The 17,586-nt window shown below is 51.7% G+C and overlaps 2 protein-coding genes across 2 annotated transcripts in view; one reads left to right on the top strand and one right to left on the bottom strand.

Annotated features, from left to right (window-relative positions):
• The window catches only part of RIPOR3 (RIPOR family member 3), a 71,682-nt gene extending 63,165 nt beyond the window's left edge, over nt 1–8,517 (top strand). Inside the window, exons 15-22 of the mRNA XM_045529260.1 lie at nt 262–385; nt 967–1,102; nt 1,703–1,864; nt 2,500–2,661; nt 3,106–3,308; nt 5,278–5,361; nt 6,733–6,823; nt 7,311–8,517. Of these exons, the coding sequence (XP_045385216.1) occupies nt 262–385; nt 967–1,102; nt 1,703–1,864; nt 2,500–2,661; nt 3,106–3,308; nt 5,278–5,361; nt 6,733–6,823; nt 7,311–7,411 (1,063 nt within the window). The 3' untranslated portion in view covers nt 7,412–8,517. The remainder of the gene's footprint in view (nt 1–261; nt 386–966; nt 1,103–1,702; nt 1,865–2,499; nt 2,662–3,105; nt 3,309–5,277; nt 5,362–6,732; nt 6,824–7,310) is intronic.
• Nucleotides 8,518–9,509: 992 nt separating this feature from the next.
• The window catches only part of PTPN1 (protein tyrosine phosphatase non-receptor type 1), a 66,210-nt gene continuing 58,133 nt past the window's right edge, over nt 9,510–17,586 (bottom strand). The window contains exons 6-10 of the mRNA XM_045529259.1: nt 15,518–15,727; nt 14,939–15,100; nt 14,340–14,563; nt 12,822–13,020; nt 9,510–11,580 (exon numbers count right to left, since the gene is read on the bottom strand). Of these exons, the coding sequence (XP_045385215.1) occupies nt 11,557–11,580; nt 12,822–13,020; nt 14,340–14,563; nt 14,939–15,100; nt 15,518–15,727 (819 nt within the window). The 3' untranslated portion in view covers nt 9,510–11,556. The remainder of the gene's footprint in view (nt 11,581–12,821; nt 13,021–14,339; nt 14,564–14,938; nt 15,101–15,517; nt 15,728–17,586) is intronic.

Here is a 17,586-nt window from a genome sequence, read left to right as displayed (position 1 = left end):
AGTCTTCTGACTCCAGACCGGCTACCCTGGAAAGCTGCGTCCCACCCCCTGCCCTGGGCTCACGCCACCCCGGCACCTGTTCTCAGCGTTGCCGCCTTTTGCTCCTTTTCCTTTTCTCTTAGTTTTCTCCTCAGTTTGACTACTTGGGACCTGGAGTTGGCCTCCCTGGTCCAGAGCTCTCGGGGGGAGGGCTTCCTCCACCCTCACAGGGAGCTGAACTGCTAACCGGATGGTCACTCGGTTCTTCTCAATCCACCTCAGAAAGGACAGGACGCCACCCCCACCGCCATCACTGACAGCGTCATCCAGGGATCTCACAGCCGGCGCCACTGAGCTGGACATGCTGCTCACGGCCCACCTGCACGTCTGCAAAGCTCTGCTGCAGGTGGCTGGGGGGCTGGGCTGGGGCGGGGAGTCCTGTGTGTCAAGTCTCATGTCGCAGGGGGTGGGAGGCACAGTGAGGGTGAGGCCCACACCCTGAGAGCCAGGGAGACCAAGGCTGTCCCCCGTGGAAGGGGCAGGCCAGGGTCTGGGTGAATAGTCACGTGGCCGATGCAGCCCAAGCCTGGAGCCAAAGGCTGTGGCTGTGACTCTCACTTGTAGAAGCCAGAACCCTAATGCAAACTGGCTTGACCAAAAGGAAAATGTATTGGCTCATGGCACTGAAAGGCTCAGAGGCGGGCTTCAGGCCCAGCTGGATCCAGGGGTTCAAATGCCATCAGGACTGGGTCTCTCCCTCTCAGCTCTGCTTTGCAACATGGGTTGGCTCCACTTTCAGGCAGGCTGACCCCTCCAGTGGCAAAGGTGGGCCCTTGCAGCTCAGCCACCTTGGTGAAGGGGCAATCCCAGATGATAACCACCATGGGGACAGAAGGGATGGGCATAGGGCAGGGAGCCACAGTGATGACGAATGACCTCAGAGGGCGTGTTCCCTGCTAACCTGGAGCACTGTGGGCTGCTTCCCAGAAACTGGCCTCCCCCAATTTGTCAAGGATGGTGCAGGAACGCCTCCTGGAGGAAGTGGCGCAGCAAAAGCAGGTTCTGGAGACGCTTTCTGTCCTTGACTTTGAGAAGGTCAGCAAGGCAGCATCCATTGAAGAGAGTGAGTAACGGCCCGCCCCCCGTGGGCTGCTCCTGTGCATGGCAGGCAGTAATGCGGAACAAAGCCCGGGGGACAAAGCCCAGGGGACCTCACCTCCCTCCTGACACCCAGAGTTAGCTGGAGCTGAGTGGGGCGGTGGCACGCGCTGCGCGGGGGAGGCGAGGGAGGTGGGCAGCCTTGGAGGCACCGGCACCTGCTCTTCAGCTGGCTGTGTGACTCTGGGCAAACGACTCACCTCTCTGAGCCTCAGCCGCCCCATCTGTATGGGGGGGGCAGTGCACGGGGCTCAGAGAGGTAATCCCAGGCCAGTTCAAGGTATAGAGCACGCACCCCAGTAAGCAGTAGCTGTGAACCCAGTCCAGCCTCTGCCCCCCAGGACCTCTCCTCTCAAAAGCCTAGGTTCCTTGTCAAAAGGAGGCTGGTGACAATGGCCGCTCCCAGGGCTGTTGGGAGGAGGGGAGGGATAGTGACCCATGTCACGCGGGAATGCAGGGGCGGGACCCTGCACCGCATCCCGACCTCTCAGGCCCCAGTGGAGGGAAATCTTCGGGCTCCTCGTGGCCTCCCTTCCCCGTTCAGACCCTGAACCCGGGCGCTCAGTCATTCCGCAGGCCTCGCGGAGGAAGGGGTGCCTGCAGCTGTGGAGGGGGTGCACGGGGCCTGGCGGGGTCCTGTCCTGCCCTGCAACGACGCTACTGGACCAGCTCAAGAAAATGTTCCTGCACAGAGTCAGAGGGAAATACCCAGGACAACTGGAAATAGGTAGCTTTCCTCCCCAGCCCGGCCCCCGGGGCCTTTGGGATTGTCACAACAGGCCTTGCTCCAGCCCTGTCTTCGTGGCAGCGAAGGGAAGATATTCTCGGCCAGATTAGTCATCTTCCTTTTACTGGGGGGAGAAAGGGCCTCCCCAGACAGACTAACGGGCAGCCCGTGAGACCCCGAAGCTGCACACACACATCAGTGGGTTGGGGCATCTTTCTGGGAACAGACCCCATGTCCCCCTCCAGGGCTCTTAAGGGGTGATGAGAGAAACTTATGGGAAGGTGACAGCAAGGCCTGACAAGGACATCTTGAAATATTGGCTGGACCCTGCCCCAGAACCCAGAGCTGTAGCATTTTTCTCTGTTAAGTGAAGGGTGACAGACAGTTGACATGCATATTCCCAGGCCCTGCCTCTGGGATCAGATTCAGGTGTGGTGCGGGGCCCAGGGCACTGAGATACCCCCAGGAGCAGCTGACTTGGGGCCTGTGGACTCCAGCTGGAGCACACTCCCCCCTCAGGGACACAGGAGGTGCGGTGGGGACACCCTCCCACGTGCCATTGGAGAGCTGTTTCTCCATAAAGCTCCAAGGGCCGAGGTCTTGGTTTCTCCTCACACTCCCCCCGCCCTGGCCAGTGTGCCGCAGGTTCCTGGAGCAGGTGGTCAGCTGCGGCGGGCTGCTCCCTGGGGCCACGCTCCCAGAAGAACAGACTGTCACCTGGTTCCAGTTTCACAGCTACCTGCAGAGGCAGAACGTCTCCGACCTGGAGAAGCACCTCACCCAGCTCACCAAGGAAGGTAGGGCTGGGGCGGTGGCAGGTACCCTCCAAGCGACATTTATGGCAGAGGAGTATCCGTGGAGCCCTCTTAGTCCCAGTTTCTCAGAGCCCTGCATCTTTCCCCTCCAGCTGTTGAGAACCTAGATTTGATGCGATTCGGCATTCAACCTATGGGGTGAAGCTAGCTCCAGGGAAAGGCAGAGGTCAGAGCTAGGTTGGGAGGGTGATCTCAGCTGGCCGGAGTCCCTCAAGTATGGGTTGCGGTTTTAGTTTTCAGGGTGTATTTGACCCCTTGCTAGAAAGCTTTCCTTAGAGATTCTAGGAGGTCAAAAAACCAGACTGGGCCTTGGTGATCATTCTGCCTGCTCGGGGCTAATGGCAGTGGCCACACAAACCTGCAGCTGTACTGCCCAGTTCCAGCCCGGCAGACCTGGGCCCCTTCCTCCCCTGTCCTGTCTTCCAGTGACGCTCATTGAGGAGCTGTGCTGTGCGGGGCAGGCCAAGGCGGTCCGGAAGCTGCAGGGAAAGCGGCTGGGCCAGCTCCAGCCCCTGCCCCAGACCTTAAGAGCCTGGGCGCTGCTCCAGCTGGACGGGCCCCCACGGGTGTGCAGGGCAGCCAGCGCGCGCCTGGCCAGGGCGGCCGGGAACAGAAGCTTCCGGGAAAAGGTACCGTGCTGGGGGCAGGAGGCAGCCCCCTGGCTGCAGGGGTGTGAGCTGGGGGAGGCAGGCGTTCTGTCACAGAGAGGTACAAAGGAGGGAGCGACCGGGCTGCACTGGCTGGGAGATATTCTGGAGGGGCCTGGGGGGCTGGTGTTGCCAGGCCACCCGAGGCTCACACACGTGCACACTGCAAGCCTACCACCTGTCTCGGCGTTCCTGAAGTGACATGTGTTTGGGATCTGAGATCTCACTTGCATGTCGAATGTTCTTCTTAGTTTTGATGGTCATCTTCATTTAGTTTCAATGAATGTTTGTGGCTTAGCTGGTAACTGTTCCTGGTGTTCGGTTCATTTGCAAACCAACAGACTAGACTCCTTTGCCTTTTTGGTTCTTGGCCTGTGACTATTGTACGTGTAAGGCACCTGACTCTGAGGCAGGAAGGTGACACTGAGGCTGCACCCTTGTCTCAGCTCCAAACTGGAGAGGAACTCTCCGCTTACATTGCTAACAGTCCTTCTTGGAACACATGTATTTACTTTGTGGTTGTTTTTTAAATCTACTTGCACTTTTGGACACACGCAAAAGTAGACAGAATATAATGAATCCACATGCACCTGTCAGCCAAGCCCAACCACTGTCAACCCACGGCCTGTCCTGGCCTCCCCACGCCATTCCCCCACTGTATTTTGAAGCAATCCCAGACATCTGACTTATGTGTCAAAAGATAAGAATTCTTTCAAAAATTATAATTCCATTATTACATCTAAAAAATTAATAATTAATTCTTCAATATATCTAATGCTCAAATTTCCAGGTGTCAAGTGTCCTAAGTGTTTTATTTGGGTTTTCTGTTAAACTGGGACCTACATAAGGTGCACGCGTGTGACTGGCTGATGTCTCCCAATTTTCATTTAATCTGAAGTTTACTATCTCTATCTTCCCTTGCAATTCATTTCTCGAAGATACCGGGTCATCCTGTAGTATCTAGACTTTGCTGACAGTACGATGTAGTTTAACGTGTTTCTCTGTCTTCTATAGTTTCTGAAAATTGGTGGATTTAAAGGCTTCCCTGATTCAGGTTTATTTTGGTTTTGGGGGGGGGTATAGACTGTGTGTACCTTTTAATACTGTAAAAAAGGTGACAGAAGTGGCCTCGGATTGGGATGGGGGGTCAGAGCTGTGATGGCCCTGGTACCTCCGGGTTAGAGAGGGTGGGCAGACACGTCTCCCCGGTGCCCCATGTGGGGAGCAGCAGTGTCGGGTCAGTCTCATCTTCCCACCAGACAGTTCTCTTTAGAAAGAGCCACCTGCGGATGGAAGGCCGGCCATTCTCTTGTTTGGCTCTGGGCACAGGTCCCTTGGAGCCGACTCTGTGCCTGGGCCCTTCCCCCTTGTCACCCTCGTGCCGAAGGTGTGACCCACTCCTGGGGTCTCCCCTCACAGCTGATCAGCAGCCTCTCCTGTGGGCCGGCGCACACCTGTTCGCTTTCTAACTAATCCTCGTGACAAGCTGTGACACAAGTGGCAGCTTCATTTTCAGCTGAGTCAAGTTAGGCTGAGAGGTGAAGTGACTTCAGAGGACAGGGCCAGAGCTGTGACTGGAAGAGGCAGCAGCCCTGCCTGTTTTCGGCCCATGCGGACGACCCCTGTACCTTCAATTCTGTTGTTCCCAGCTGGACATGCGATCTCTCTGATTTAGCCTTTTATAGACAGCAGTTTCAGAATGTATTTCTGAAACATCATTAGACAAAAAGAGCTTTCTTCATTTTATCAGCTCAGGGATCAGTTTTTAGGGATAAACACCAGAGCATAGATCTTGTGACTGTATACAGCTGGTGCCAAGGGTAACGGCCCATGTCCCGAACTTGTCTAGAAGGTTGGCAGCGTTTGCCTTGCTGTCACAGCATCGGGAGGATGGCTGGCCCAGCGCCAGTCTGACCCCCACCCCTCCCTTCACGGCCACCTCACTTCCTAGGCGCTGCTCTTCTACACGGACGCCCTGACACAGAACGACCCCAAGCTCCAGCAGGCCGCGTGCCTGGCGCTCAAGCAGCTAAAGGTGAGTGTCCTGTCTCCCCACCAGTGACCGACAGAGAAACTGCTTGTGGTTAATGTTAACGTTAGTTAACTTCACCGTGATTCCACTGGCACCAAAAAAAGAGAAAAAGAAATCGCTGCCAGCAAAACACCTGAACGAGTGGGTTCCAAGGAGCAGCCCTCAGTGGCAGCACCGGGCCCCGGGCAGTACTTAGCGTCCGCTCCGGCTCTGGGTGAACACGCAGGGGCCCCAGGGATTTACTTCTCAGCTCTTGAATGACATGCTTTAAAACTCACAACTGAAAAATTTCAAACTGCAACGAGCTCACTGTAAAAAAGAAAAAGCGTGAAATACAGAGATGTAAAGGAAAGTTATTCATCACCCAGGTACGAAGCAGAAACCACCGTTGACATTCTGGTATATTTGTTTGTGGGTGTGTGCACATTTGAGATTGTTGGTCATATCAAACGTGGTTTAAAAACAGTGAACAAAATGAGAACTGTGTTAGACCGGCAGAGCTTTAGAATTCCTCATGAAGGGTCTATCCAGTGTATAATTTAGCCTGCTCACCCATTCTCATATTGTAGAACATCTGGGTATTTTAAATCTACTTTTTTGATCATAAATGTCATGAGCATCTCTGTGCATAAAACTTTTTTAAAAACATATGCTGTTCTGGATAGTTCCTTGGGCTAGAATAGAACCTCCCCAACTGTTACCCAGGGCCTGAGAAAATGAACTTTTTGAGACTCCTGATACAACCCACCCGCCTACACTCCCATAAATGTGAGGTGCCCACTTCAACCTTATCTGCATTTGGGATTCTTGTTTTAAAACATCATTGTCCATTTGCTAGATAAAAGTGCAGTACAGACTGAACTCACCCCATTCACTCTGGGAAATTCAGGGAGACGCACCTGGATAGAATCAGAAAACCAGCAAGAGGGTGGGGAGCCGGCAGAGGGCGCTGCAGTGCACAGTGGTCCGTGGCCTCTAGGAGAGAGCAGCCCCTGGACACCCGGCTGAATGGGAGCCTCCTGGCACAGGCTGCCCTGGCGGGTGGGGTTAGGAGAGCAGGGGGGGGAGGCGGGAAGGTCCAGAAGGAAAGAGGTCTCCTTTTAGAAGGCAGCCATAAAGACAGGCTCTGCTAATGGCCTGGCTCGCTCGCAGATGTCAGAGGACTGTAGAGGTGAGACGCTTTCCAAGTCCAAAGGTACCTCTGATGAACCTGCGGCCACGTAAGAAACCTGGAACTGCACAAAAAGGAAGGGGCTGAGGAGGCCCAGAGACCATTCTAGGGCTGGTCCTGCAGGGCTGAGAAAAGTAGATTCTACCTGCTATTGAAAACGTCCTGTGGGCTTAATGGACCCTTTTGCTCCTAACGTCAAACAGGGCGTTGAGAGCATCGATCAGATCGCCAGCCTGTGCCAATCTGACCTGGAGGATGTGCGAGCGGCAGCTCGGGAAACCACACTGTCTTTCGGTAAAGTAGAGCGTCAGACGTCGTGTGCAGTGGGGTTCCCGGGGCCCTTAGAACAGGTGTGCGAGGGAGGCCACTCCCAACTCTCACAACAGACAAAACTGCGCCTGGGACCGGCGCTATCAGCAACCCCGGTGCAGAATCAGCCTCCACATGTAACTGCGCTCTGGCCAAGGCAGGTTTCCCTCACCGTTGAGGGGGCAGGAAGTGTTCTGTTGTCGTCTTAAACTTCAGTAACTTCTTAACCCTGGTGAACGGAAGTCAGAGGCAATGTTCCTACGCAGCCTCTGGTGCAGAGGTAGGGGCGGGGCCCTCGGGCCACGCGAATCACTGGGTGGGAGCTCCCCAGATGTTCCTGGCGTGCCCCTTTAGAGACTCTAGAGACCCCCGAGACCCAGGCGTCAGTGGGCACGGGGGCCACCTTGGCCTGCCAGAATAGGAAACACCGAGGTGGGAGACAACCAAGTGACAGATCACCTTACTGTTTCAGGTGAAAAAGGACACCAGGCTTTCGAGAGGATGGACAAACTCTGCTCAGAACAAAGAGATGTCTTTTGCCAGGAGGCAGATGTTGAAATCACAATATTTTAAAAAGCCTCGGCTGATGAGCTCCAACCTGGCATCTGGTTTTTTGCTGCTGCCTGGCCGGGATGCAGAGCCTGAGCTGTGGCAGGGGTGCTGTGCGCCCCTGCAGGAGGGCAGGAGGGTCGGGGCCTCGCCTGGGGCTCCAGACCGCTCACACGGCCCAGGGCCCAAGTGGGGCTTTTGTATGGCAGCGGGGAAAGGCCGCGCACTGCACTTCCAAGGCTGTCCGGCCTCAAATGAGCGCTGGACTTTCGGCTTCGAGCATCTGCCTGACCTTCCCCAGGATGCAGCGCTGAGCCCAGCACCCGCCTGCCATGCTACAAAGGGGCCACGGCCAGGCGTTGAGGCCCTGAATAAAAGGCTCCAGGATGAATATGTGGCACTGGAGGCCTCCCTGCATGGCAGCTGGCTCAGCACTTCTGGTCAGTAAGTACTGGGACTGAGGAGGCCGCCAGGCCGGGCCTGCTAATGACAGACTGCGGTGGCTCCAGCCATCTCAGCAGCAGCAGCCGTCACCTCGGCGAGCTGGGGAAGGCGGGAAGGTTCAAAGCCAGGGTTGCCACAACCCACACTCTTAAGCTGAGCTGCAGCCTGAATGCCAGTGGAGCCCAGGGACAGCAGCTGGCCGAGCGGGGCCTTACTCTCGCCCTGTTCGCCAGCCGCAGAGCCCTGGGCATCACGGCAGTAAAACTTACCATTCCCTTTGGCCAAGCACATCAAAATTGCTAAACAGGTCGCCTTCGGGCCTATTAAATAAATCGCTCCAGAAGTCATAAGCTGGTTTGAAGGAAGATTTCACGGAAGAACATGTTGCTTTAGAGAAAGAAAATTATTTGCCTATTTAAGTCTATTAAAACAAACCATGGGCCTGAGATGTCTGTGTTAATGCCAGAGATAACCTGGAGTTGGAATGTTGCTATCAAAAGTGGGATTGGAGAACTTTGTAACTTAAACATTCTCACTTAAACATCCTGTATATATTTTGTGCTTTTCCGGTTTAACTTAGTATTTATTTGCCTTGTTCATATGTTTAATTTTCCGAAATTTCAATTAAACTATTTTAATTGGTGTTTTCACTTTACCTAAAACTGTAGATAGTGGTTGTTTCCCCAAACAGCCTGCTGGGGATAGTCACTGCTGCCGTCCTGTGGTGCTCTCTCCACTTGCGCTGTGTGAGATGCTTAAGGAGGGTGGCCCTGGGCAGTGTGCCCCTGGACACCGCCCTGGGATTTTCCGCATGCTCATGAAGGCTCCCAGCACACCTCTCCTGTCCGGGCGCCCTGCAGCCTGGCCTTTGGGAGAGGAATCACATGGCGCAGAAGGCCAAAATCGTAAGTTTGGTTAATTGTTTCACATGGGCATTCTCCCTCTTCTTGAAAGCTTAGACGCCTTTTTTTTATATGTGACACACTGAAGTGGGACAGTGGGAGCAGCACTGCCCTCCGAGTCCCCAGGCCCCTGTGGGTACTCTGGAGCCACCTGACTAAAACCTGTCCTTGTCACTTGTCTCCCAGTCCCCTGGGCCCAGCTGGGAGGCTGGCTTTGAAATGGTTATGAAACCTTGGAGCATATATAGGAATTCTTTGTACTATTTTTGCAACATTTTGCAAGTATGAAATTACTTCAAAACAAAAAGTCAAAAAATCACTTTGGGCCAATTTACGTTGTTTAATTTTGTACACAAGAGACTATACTAATTTTTTAATATCATTTCTAAGTCAATTCTACATCAAATATGACTTTACAGACATACTAAGATGTGGCAACCATTGTGTCTCTTACAGGCAATTGGCTAAGGGACATGGTTTTGAGGTTAGAACAGTTCTTCAAACAACTTCAAGTTTGTTAATCCGAGGGCCCTACACATGTGAAGGGTGGGTTTTGGGGAAGGTTTTTTGGAAGCTGAGGCCTGAGTGTTAAACAAGCTCCCTAGCAAGGGAAAGCTCTCCCAGCTCAGCGCACTCACGACTCCAGGAAGCCTCGTAAGTCTTAACTGTAGAAAACTCTAACCCCACTGGATCCACAACATCTGTTTTCCATCAGCAGGGACGCCCATCCTGGCTTAGGGTCATTAAGCAAAGACATGGGAAGCACCCCAAATCCATGTTCTTTAGAAAAAAAATTTTATTGTTGCAACTAAACTGCAAACCCATCACTTATATGGCAAATTGGAAAACTGTACAGTTTGACAGTTCTGTGAGGTCACAGAAGACCCTGAGACACGCCCCCCACCCACCCAATCATGCATCCATGTATACACACACCTGAAAAGGTATTATACCAAAACACCTCACTTTTTTGTTTTTATTTTTGTAAAAATGGTTTATTCCATGGCCATTGTAAAAAATAATGACCCGATGAGTAAATATTGGCTTAAGGCATATAGCAGAGCAGCTCGCTACCTCTCTAACATACGTGTAACAAGGTGGAGAGCCATCGTTCTCCAAGTAGGCGGTTAAACCAGTACATCCATTTTGAAATGCTACTATATATACACACTCAAACTACTACGTACATATACAGGACTTAAAAAAAAAAAAAAAGCCCAACTCAAAAATGCTACAGCCTGGCACCTAAGCCTTATCCACACCTCACCAAGGCTCCGTGGGGCGATGCTGCAAATGTTCCCACCACAGAATTTCTCTGCACTGGCTTCTGCCACGTGAAAGGCAAAATGTGAAAATGCTGGCAAGAGAGTAGCTCGGGAGCTACAGCTGCCTTTTTGTTCTTGTTAAAAAAGCCACTTAACGTGGAGGGCTTAAGTTCCCCTCGAAGGAAGAGTCGTGAGCACCATCAGTCCCCACAGGGTTCAAGGTAGGGGCAGACGCACCTCTCTCAGCAAGGCGAACTTGGACGGAGACGGCAGCAGGCTGATTCTAAGGGACCGTCACCCAGGCTGTTTCAAGAAGTGTGGCTTCCAACAGCTGCCTTGCTTCCAAATCACGGTCTGCTCAAGGAGAGTGTGAACGTGGAATAGTGGAGGCTGATCCCAAAGGAGGGGGGGGGTCCCTGCTTGTCTAAACGTCCAGAGCGTGAGGTGTGAATATGGCTTCTGAAACCCTTGGAATGTCTGAGTTGCAGTGAGACCCAGCTGTACCAGGACAGGCCAGGTCTCACCAGGAAGTCACCAGAGTGTCATGCCAGGAATGAGGCAAGTATCTGTTACTGGAAAACATCACTCTATTGCTGAATGGCGATTACTTCACCAACAGCCTTGGGAACCACAGCCGTGTAATGATCAGATCATGCAAAGGCAGGTTGGACTTGGACATGGGCACATTAGTAAGCAGAAACCGAAGTTTCTCATTTCAAGCACATGGTATTTCATCAGGACACAAGACCTTACATGCATTCTAATACACACGGGGAAAGCGGTGATTGAGAACAAGGTTCTAGGGGGAGGATAATGGGGACAAAGTAATCTCACATCATGTATCTTATTAAATAGCCAAGTGTTCATTATATATTATACCATTGTCTATCTTCTCACGTTACCACAATACCACTAAATAACGACTGCTTACAACCGTCCTCTTTCCCAGTACTGGTCTGACGCAGCAGGCTCGTGGCAAAGTCTTACGTTCCCAGTACTACCTGAGGATTTATTATTGTACTTTTTGATAAAGCCCTTGATGCAAGGCTGACATCAAAAAATTTTAATACATTATTGGTTTAAGAAAATGCTAGTGCACTATGGACACCTTTGGGGGAAAAAACTTAAAAATAAATATGGAGTGGAGAGGCTTACTACACGCAGACTCCACGGAGGCCTGTGGGGGGGTGTCGGTGCGCCGCCCCCGGGACATGCTGGGATGCACCAAGAGGGAGCACTTGGATGGGGTGAGCCCCAAGACTGGCGTGGGCCACCTTTCCTCTGTGCCACCAGCACAGTACTCGCCTTTGCTCTCCTCTAAAAATGGCTTGTGGATTTGAAACTCGAAGGAAGGAAGGAAGGGGAAGGGGGGGGAGTAAAAGGATGAGGGGGAGACACACAGCCAGGGAAGGGGGTCTTAGTGCGGAACCAACGTCTGTCCGGGGCCCGGCTCCGCGCTGTCTGGCGGCCCTTACCTGCCGCAGCCTGCCTGCTAGTCGGGCTCGGGCTCTGCGGGCGGAGGCGGACAGTGGGTGGAGGTGGAGTGAGGAGGGTCAGGCTATGTGTTGCTGTTGAACAGGAACTGGAATGAAACCAAACATTTCAGATGAGCCCAGAGCTGCACCCGCAGAGCTGCCGACTCGTGCATGACCCTGGCCACACCCCCCGGTGACTTCAACCTCTGAGGGAGCCACCAGCGAAGCAGCCAAAGGGGTTTGGTTTTTTTTTTTAACAATCCCCCCTCCCCAAAAATCACTAGGGAAAAAATTGTTTACATTTTGCAAAACCATCTCATGTACTCAAAGATGGTCACCTGGAAAGAAGTAAAATATTTAAAACGATGAAAAAGGTCTTGTAAGGTGATTTCCATGACCAGAGTTCTGAGGCTAATCCCCTCGCTTCCCCTTACTTTAACAGCAACACACGTCTAATGCGTGGATTTCTACTGAAATGGCACCGTTCTCCAGATGAAGTGGAACCCGCTCCTCTGGACCAGCAGCGGGGTGAAGTGCTGGTGGCCACCCTGTGGTGAACTCCGACCCTGAGGCAGGGGCCTCGAGGAAACCCACTAATGGGCATGGGGTGACGAGGGCCGGAACGTGAGCGAGATGGCTGTCACGAGGAGGACTGATGGAGAAATGAACAATGGAAAACCAGCGGGGACACCCTGAGCAAAAGCAGAAGCCGGGTTTTGTTTTCTAGAGACGGCCTTTTGTTGGTTTTCTTCTCAAAGTGGGAAAGCTCGAAGACACTGTCCAGGCTCAGTGTGCACACTGGGCGCGACAGCGTCCTAACCCTCTTCTCCAAGGGAGTTTACATTCATAAAAGTTTGGAATTCTTTCCCTGGGAAATCAAATATAAATTGTATATCTGATTATATCACCTAAGGGTACAAGAAAGTTTCATAAGTACCTGGGTTTGTTTTGTTCCAGAAATAACAAAAAGCTGCTTTTTATAAAGGTTAAAAACAACAATGTGTTGTAATTCTATTTTTTTTTCCAAAAACAAATGAACAAAAAGAAAGAGAAAGAGAGAGAGAGAGAGACATATTTGGCATTTTCTCTACTTACTCCTGAATAGGTTAAGGCCCTGAGAGTAGACTCTTATTATATTCTTGGGACCACAGGGCTCCTTAAAACCCCAGTGCATCAATCCTTAATTCTCTTGTTAGCCCTTCCACAGTTCCAGACTTTAAAAACCTTTGATCTGTTTCTTCTGAGACTGGCTCAGATGTTCCACAGAACTGAATCCTAACACCGGGCCAGCAGCCAGTGCTTTCTGCACATGCGCACCTCGCCAGCGCGGCTGTCAGTGAAAACATACCCTGTAGCAGAGGTATGCGCCGGCCGTGAGGACTGTGGCCATGCACATGTTGACCAGGAAGGGCTTCCAGTGAGTCAGAGAGTGGTCCTCCTCCTCCTCCTTGGGTGGCGATGGCTCCCCCTTGGCGGGGAAGGCGGCCTGGACACCTCGTAGACTCCCCCCCACGACCCGACTTCTAACTTCAGTGTCTTGACTCGTGCTGAGGAATCAGAGGGGCAGAGATGGGTTACTTACTTTGGGGAAGATGGGTGGCAAGGACACTATTGTTATGGGACAAAATCTATCATAAAATGAGCCATATGTAGACAGAGCAAGGTGATGTTAACCCACGCCAGCCCCCTCTGCCTGGAAGGATGACTAGGCCAAGCCAAATCAGCCTGAAGTCCATTTGTCACCTACCCACCCCCAGGTACTTTAGGCAGCACCCACACCCAGGGTAGGGTCCACAAGGTGGCTGGGTAACTGATCGTGAGGGTCAATTCAGCTGGAGGACCCATGGTGTATGCACTGTTGTGTAACTTGCCTTCTCACGTACTGCAACTCCAATGTCTGGCCGCATCGGTACACCCAGATCTTATTCTTTAAGAGCTACAGGATATCCCAACACACGGAAGAAGCATAATTTATCTAATCCCTGGATATATCATTGGCTCATCTCCAATTTTTCGCTATTATAAACAATGCTACAATAAATGCAACTACATATACATATCTTTACACACTTGGTTGAGAACTGCTGCAGGTTAAAGTTCTGGATGTACACTGCTGGGTCAAAGTGTGCCCACATCTTAAAACTTCCCTCCAAAAAGGAGGTACCAAGGGCACTGCCACCAGCAGTCTCAGGCTTGGGCTAACTCCTACTCATTCTGTAAGCTTCCATGCAGTGCCACCGCCTGCAGGCAGCCTTCCTTGACCACCTCAGCATGTACCCATACCATGTCACTGTCCACGGGCTCTCAGCACCATATACTGGGGGTCTGCCTCTTTCCTAACAACATGGGCTAGAACAGGCCAGGGACACGTCCTAGTTATCGCAGTATTCCACATCCATCAATAGGTGCTCAATGTTCATCAAATCGCAAGGAAGTAAGATGGCAATTACTTTAGGCAAGACTACCTAAAAAGGTTAAGTTCCCCAAAGGACCACTATGGGGACTGAAGGTACATGGTAAACCTGGACATCAAATTCCAGGACCAGCAGAGGCCTCGGGGAAGGCACTGCCATGGGCGGAAACATCCGACTCAGCTGCAGCAAGCCCCCAGTTCCAATGAGCACCACCAGGTGGAGCTAGAACCCTACCAAAACCATTCCCTCCCCATGGCCACACTGTGCCCCAAACCGAGCCTCCTACAGTCCAGACAGGAGCAGGTACAGTGCAGGAGCCCGTCTTTCCAAGCACGGGGAAGCTCTGCTGGCCAAGGGGAGGCTGTGTCCACAGGATTTCAATACCAGCATGTGTTTCTAGAACAGAAGGTCATTTCCCCTCGCCCCCACGAGATGGCACCCTCTCACATTACCTCTCCGTGCTGTAGGGGACACTTAAGGAGCTTCTGATTTTTTCTTCCTTGACGGAGCAGTCTTTATCCTCCTCAGTCTCATCCTTCACCCACTGGTGGTTTGGGAAGAATTCCTTGCATTTCCCATTGTGTGGCTCCAGGACGCGTTTGGGTGGCCGCGGAGGTGGGGGGATGTGCTCGGGTGGGGGCTCCAGGTCCTCGTGGGAGAGCTCCTTCCACTGATCCTTGAAAGGGCAGCAAGAGGAAGTCCCATTAGCGTTCACTCTGGGCTGATTTGTCAGGAAAACACGCTCATTTTAGTAAGCAGAGGTGAAGGCTTGGCAAGGGGCTCCCGGCTTCCCGGGGCTCCAGCCACACCCTTGGAAGATGAAATTTTTTTGAAAATATTCTATTCTCACTATCAATATTCTCTATGTGAGCACTTCAAAGGCAGAAATTGGAACATGGTGAGCACTTCGACAACTTTCTAGCTATTTTAAACATGAAGGGTACCTATTTCCTGACATCTGACAGTGTTTGAACTCTTACAACTGACAGCCACCTCCAAAGACAAAAACTTAAAACCAGCACACTTGGATTAAAGCAAAAGCGATGCTGACCTGCACGGAAGAGTCTCCCATGATGAACTTGGCGCCTTCGATCACAGCCAGGTAAGAGAAGCGCAGCTGGTCCGCTGTCTGGATCAGCCCCATCCGGAACTTCCTCATTTCCAGCAGCACTTTCTTGATATCAACGGAAGAAGGGTCTTTCCTTTTGTCCATCTGAAAGCCAAGAAGACACAATTCACCCGGGTCCAACTTTCAAGTGCAACGTGACTTTTCATGTTTCTGAAGAGGAGTGCTCCAGTTTCTACTTAGGAAAAACCACAGCAGGGAGGCAGAGGAATTCTAGAAAATGTGAGAAACTGCATGAAATGGCGACCATTTTGAACACAGGGTTAAAAGAGTTAAGAATTAGACAGAAGAGGATTCTTTGGCTGTCTGGATTCCACGTTAAAATTAGGAGCATCCCTGCAAACAAAGCTATTTAGGACAAAGCTACTTTCACAGGGGAGGAGCTGTTACAAAGTGAAGGTCAAAGCTGAGGAAATGCACTTGCCAAAGGAGCTGCGGCCAGGCCAGGGCAGGAGTTCAAAAGCATTCCCAGCTCTTCCCTGGCACCTGCAAGGACCTCCTTACCAGCAAGAGGCAGGTGTCGGCCAGACAGAAGGTCCCTGACCTGCCGATGCCGGCGCTGCAGTGCACCACGATGGGGCCGTGCTCCGGGCCGAGTGAGCCTGACTCTCGGACTTTGAACAGAAAGTTCAGGAACGAGGCTGGTGATTCAGGGACTCCAAAGTCAGGCCATGTGGTATAGTGGAAATGCAAGATCTCTCGAGTTTCTTGAGTCTGAAAGAGAAAAATACTCAAGATGATTCTAAGAGAATCACCTGTACATACGTCACTAATTCCAAGTACACACAGAGAGACTTTCCACTCACCTAACTCTAAGAGGAATGTTCATGCTCAGATTTTCTCCCAGGGCCCCTGCACCCAGTCAACAAACACCAAGCGCTGGGTCCAGGCCTGTGCTCAACACGGAAGCTGCAGGGTGTTCCTGCTTAGAGTTCACTGTCCCTCAGGATGGAACTGTCCCCTCACCTCTTTTCTCCAATGTCCCTATCACTTCCACAGGCTACACGGTTACAAATGGTTCCTCTCTGCCTCACAAGTCACAACGACACTGTGTTGCCACCCACGAGAATCCTGTCATAGATCCTTGCAAGGCTTCCCATGAAAGAGTGAAAGTCCCCGCATGCACAGGGCACCAGCTCTGGGCAACTCAGGGCTTTTCGAGACTATTTGGAAGTTTCAGAGGATTGTCATTTTAGAGAAAAATTAATTAACCTACTCAGTCTCCAAAGACTGGAACGTGTGGCTCAACACCCAGCTGGAGATGGTCGTGAGGAGGCTGTGACGAGAGGAGCAGCAGCTGCCCTCTGAGCCGAGCGTGCGTGCGCTGGCAGCGAGTTCTCCCACCAACCCTGCAGGCAGGTGCTCCCATTCTTCCCACTTTCCCGATGAGCAGGCTGAGGCTCACTGGTGGAGAGCCATGTTCAGGACCTGCTGCAGATACTTCTGAAGGAGGACCTCAGCCCTTGTCCCCAAATCTATCTTCCCCTGGACTGGTCTGCCCCAAAGGAGCAGAAGAATGACCTTGGGTGCTGTTTCCAGCTCTGCCGCTTCCCCAAGCCTTCCAGTGGCCATGATCAAAGGGGGTTCTCAGTGGGGGGAGAGTGCTCAAGACTTTTACTAACCTAAGAGCATGTGGAAAGAGGGACTCAGGTCAGAAAGGCCGTGAAAGGGAAAGAGCCCCAGGACCATAAGTCTCCAAACGTGGATGCGGCAAGAAGGCTGCAGACAAAAACCACGCCAGCCTTGAGGGTCTCCCTGCTCCAAGGTACCAGGACAGTCCCCAGGCCACCTGGAGAGCGGCTGATGATGAAATGCTTCAAGCCAGAGACCTGCTTACAAACAATGTCTTCCTTCATTTGGCAAATGTCCACCACATGCCAACCAGGTGACAGCACCATGCAAAACATGTAGGGGCAAAGATACCACCTGGCCCTCACAGCCTAGTCACTGGGACCTCCCCGACTCTACTGTAACGAAAACACATAACACACAATACAATGTAACCTCAGCCACTAACTACACTTGGTATTTCTGCAGTGCCAGGAGGTCTGCACCGTAGGATGATTTACAGAATCACACTAAGCAATTCCATTCTTTCCTCCCTAGAAAATGATCTCCATTTAATGGCATTAAAGAGAAAGAAATATCTCTTCTATTTCAGGGGGAAAGGCAAGCACTTAAAAAATATTTTTAAAGCTGAATAAGAAAAAGACATGCCAAAAGCAATTTTTCTTTTGATCTTTAAAAAGGTGTGGGTTCCCTCCTATTGACACCCTCCCTCACACCTGCCCACCCTCTTGCAAGGAATTCATTCTTGGCCTGTGCTTGAACAGACACCAATGGCTGAGAAAAGACTTTTTAAAAACAAAGTCTGTTGGAGCAAACAGATCCTAACATCAAAACCTATGAGGAGTATTCGCTCTACCAAGCAAAAAGCATTTTAAAGGTCTTGTGCTCTAAATTCAGTCTCCCTCAAGCAGGAGTTTACCAGAAGTCACTCTTAATCTCAGGCTTGCAAGTGCTAAAAAGCATTTTTTAAAAAGTCTACCACATAATCCTCCAGGCACATTCCA

This window comes from Lemur catta, chromosome 17 (genome assembly GCF_020740605.2).
Source record: "Lemur catta isolate mLemCat1 chromosome 17, mLemCat1.pri, whole genome shotgun sequence".
In the NCBI taxonomy this organism is placed as follows: Eukaryota; Metazoa; Chordata; class Mammalia; order Primates; family Lemuridae; genus Lemur; species Lemur catta.
The sequence above is the reverse complement of the archived record's forward strand: the minus strand, read 5'-3'. Positions and strand labels throughout refer to the sequence as shown.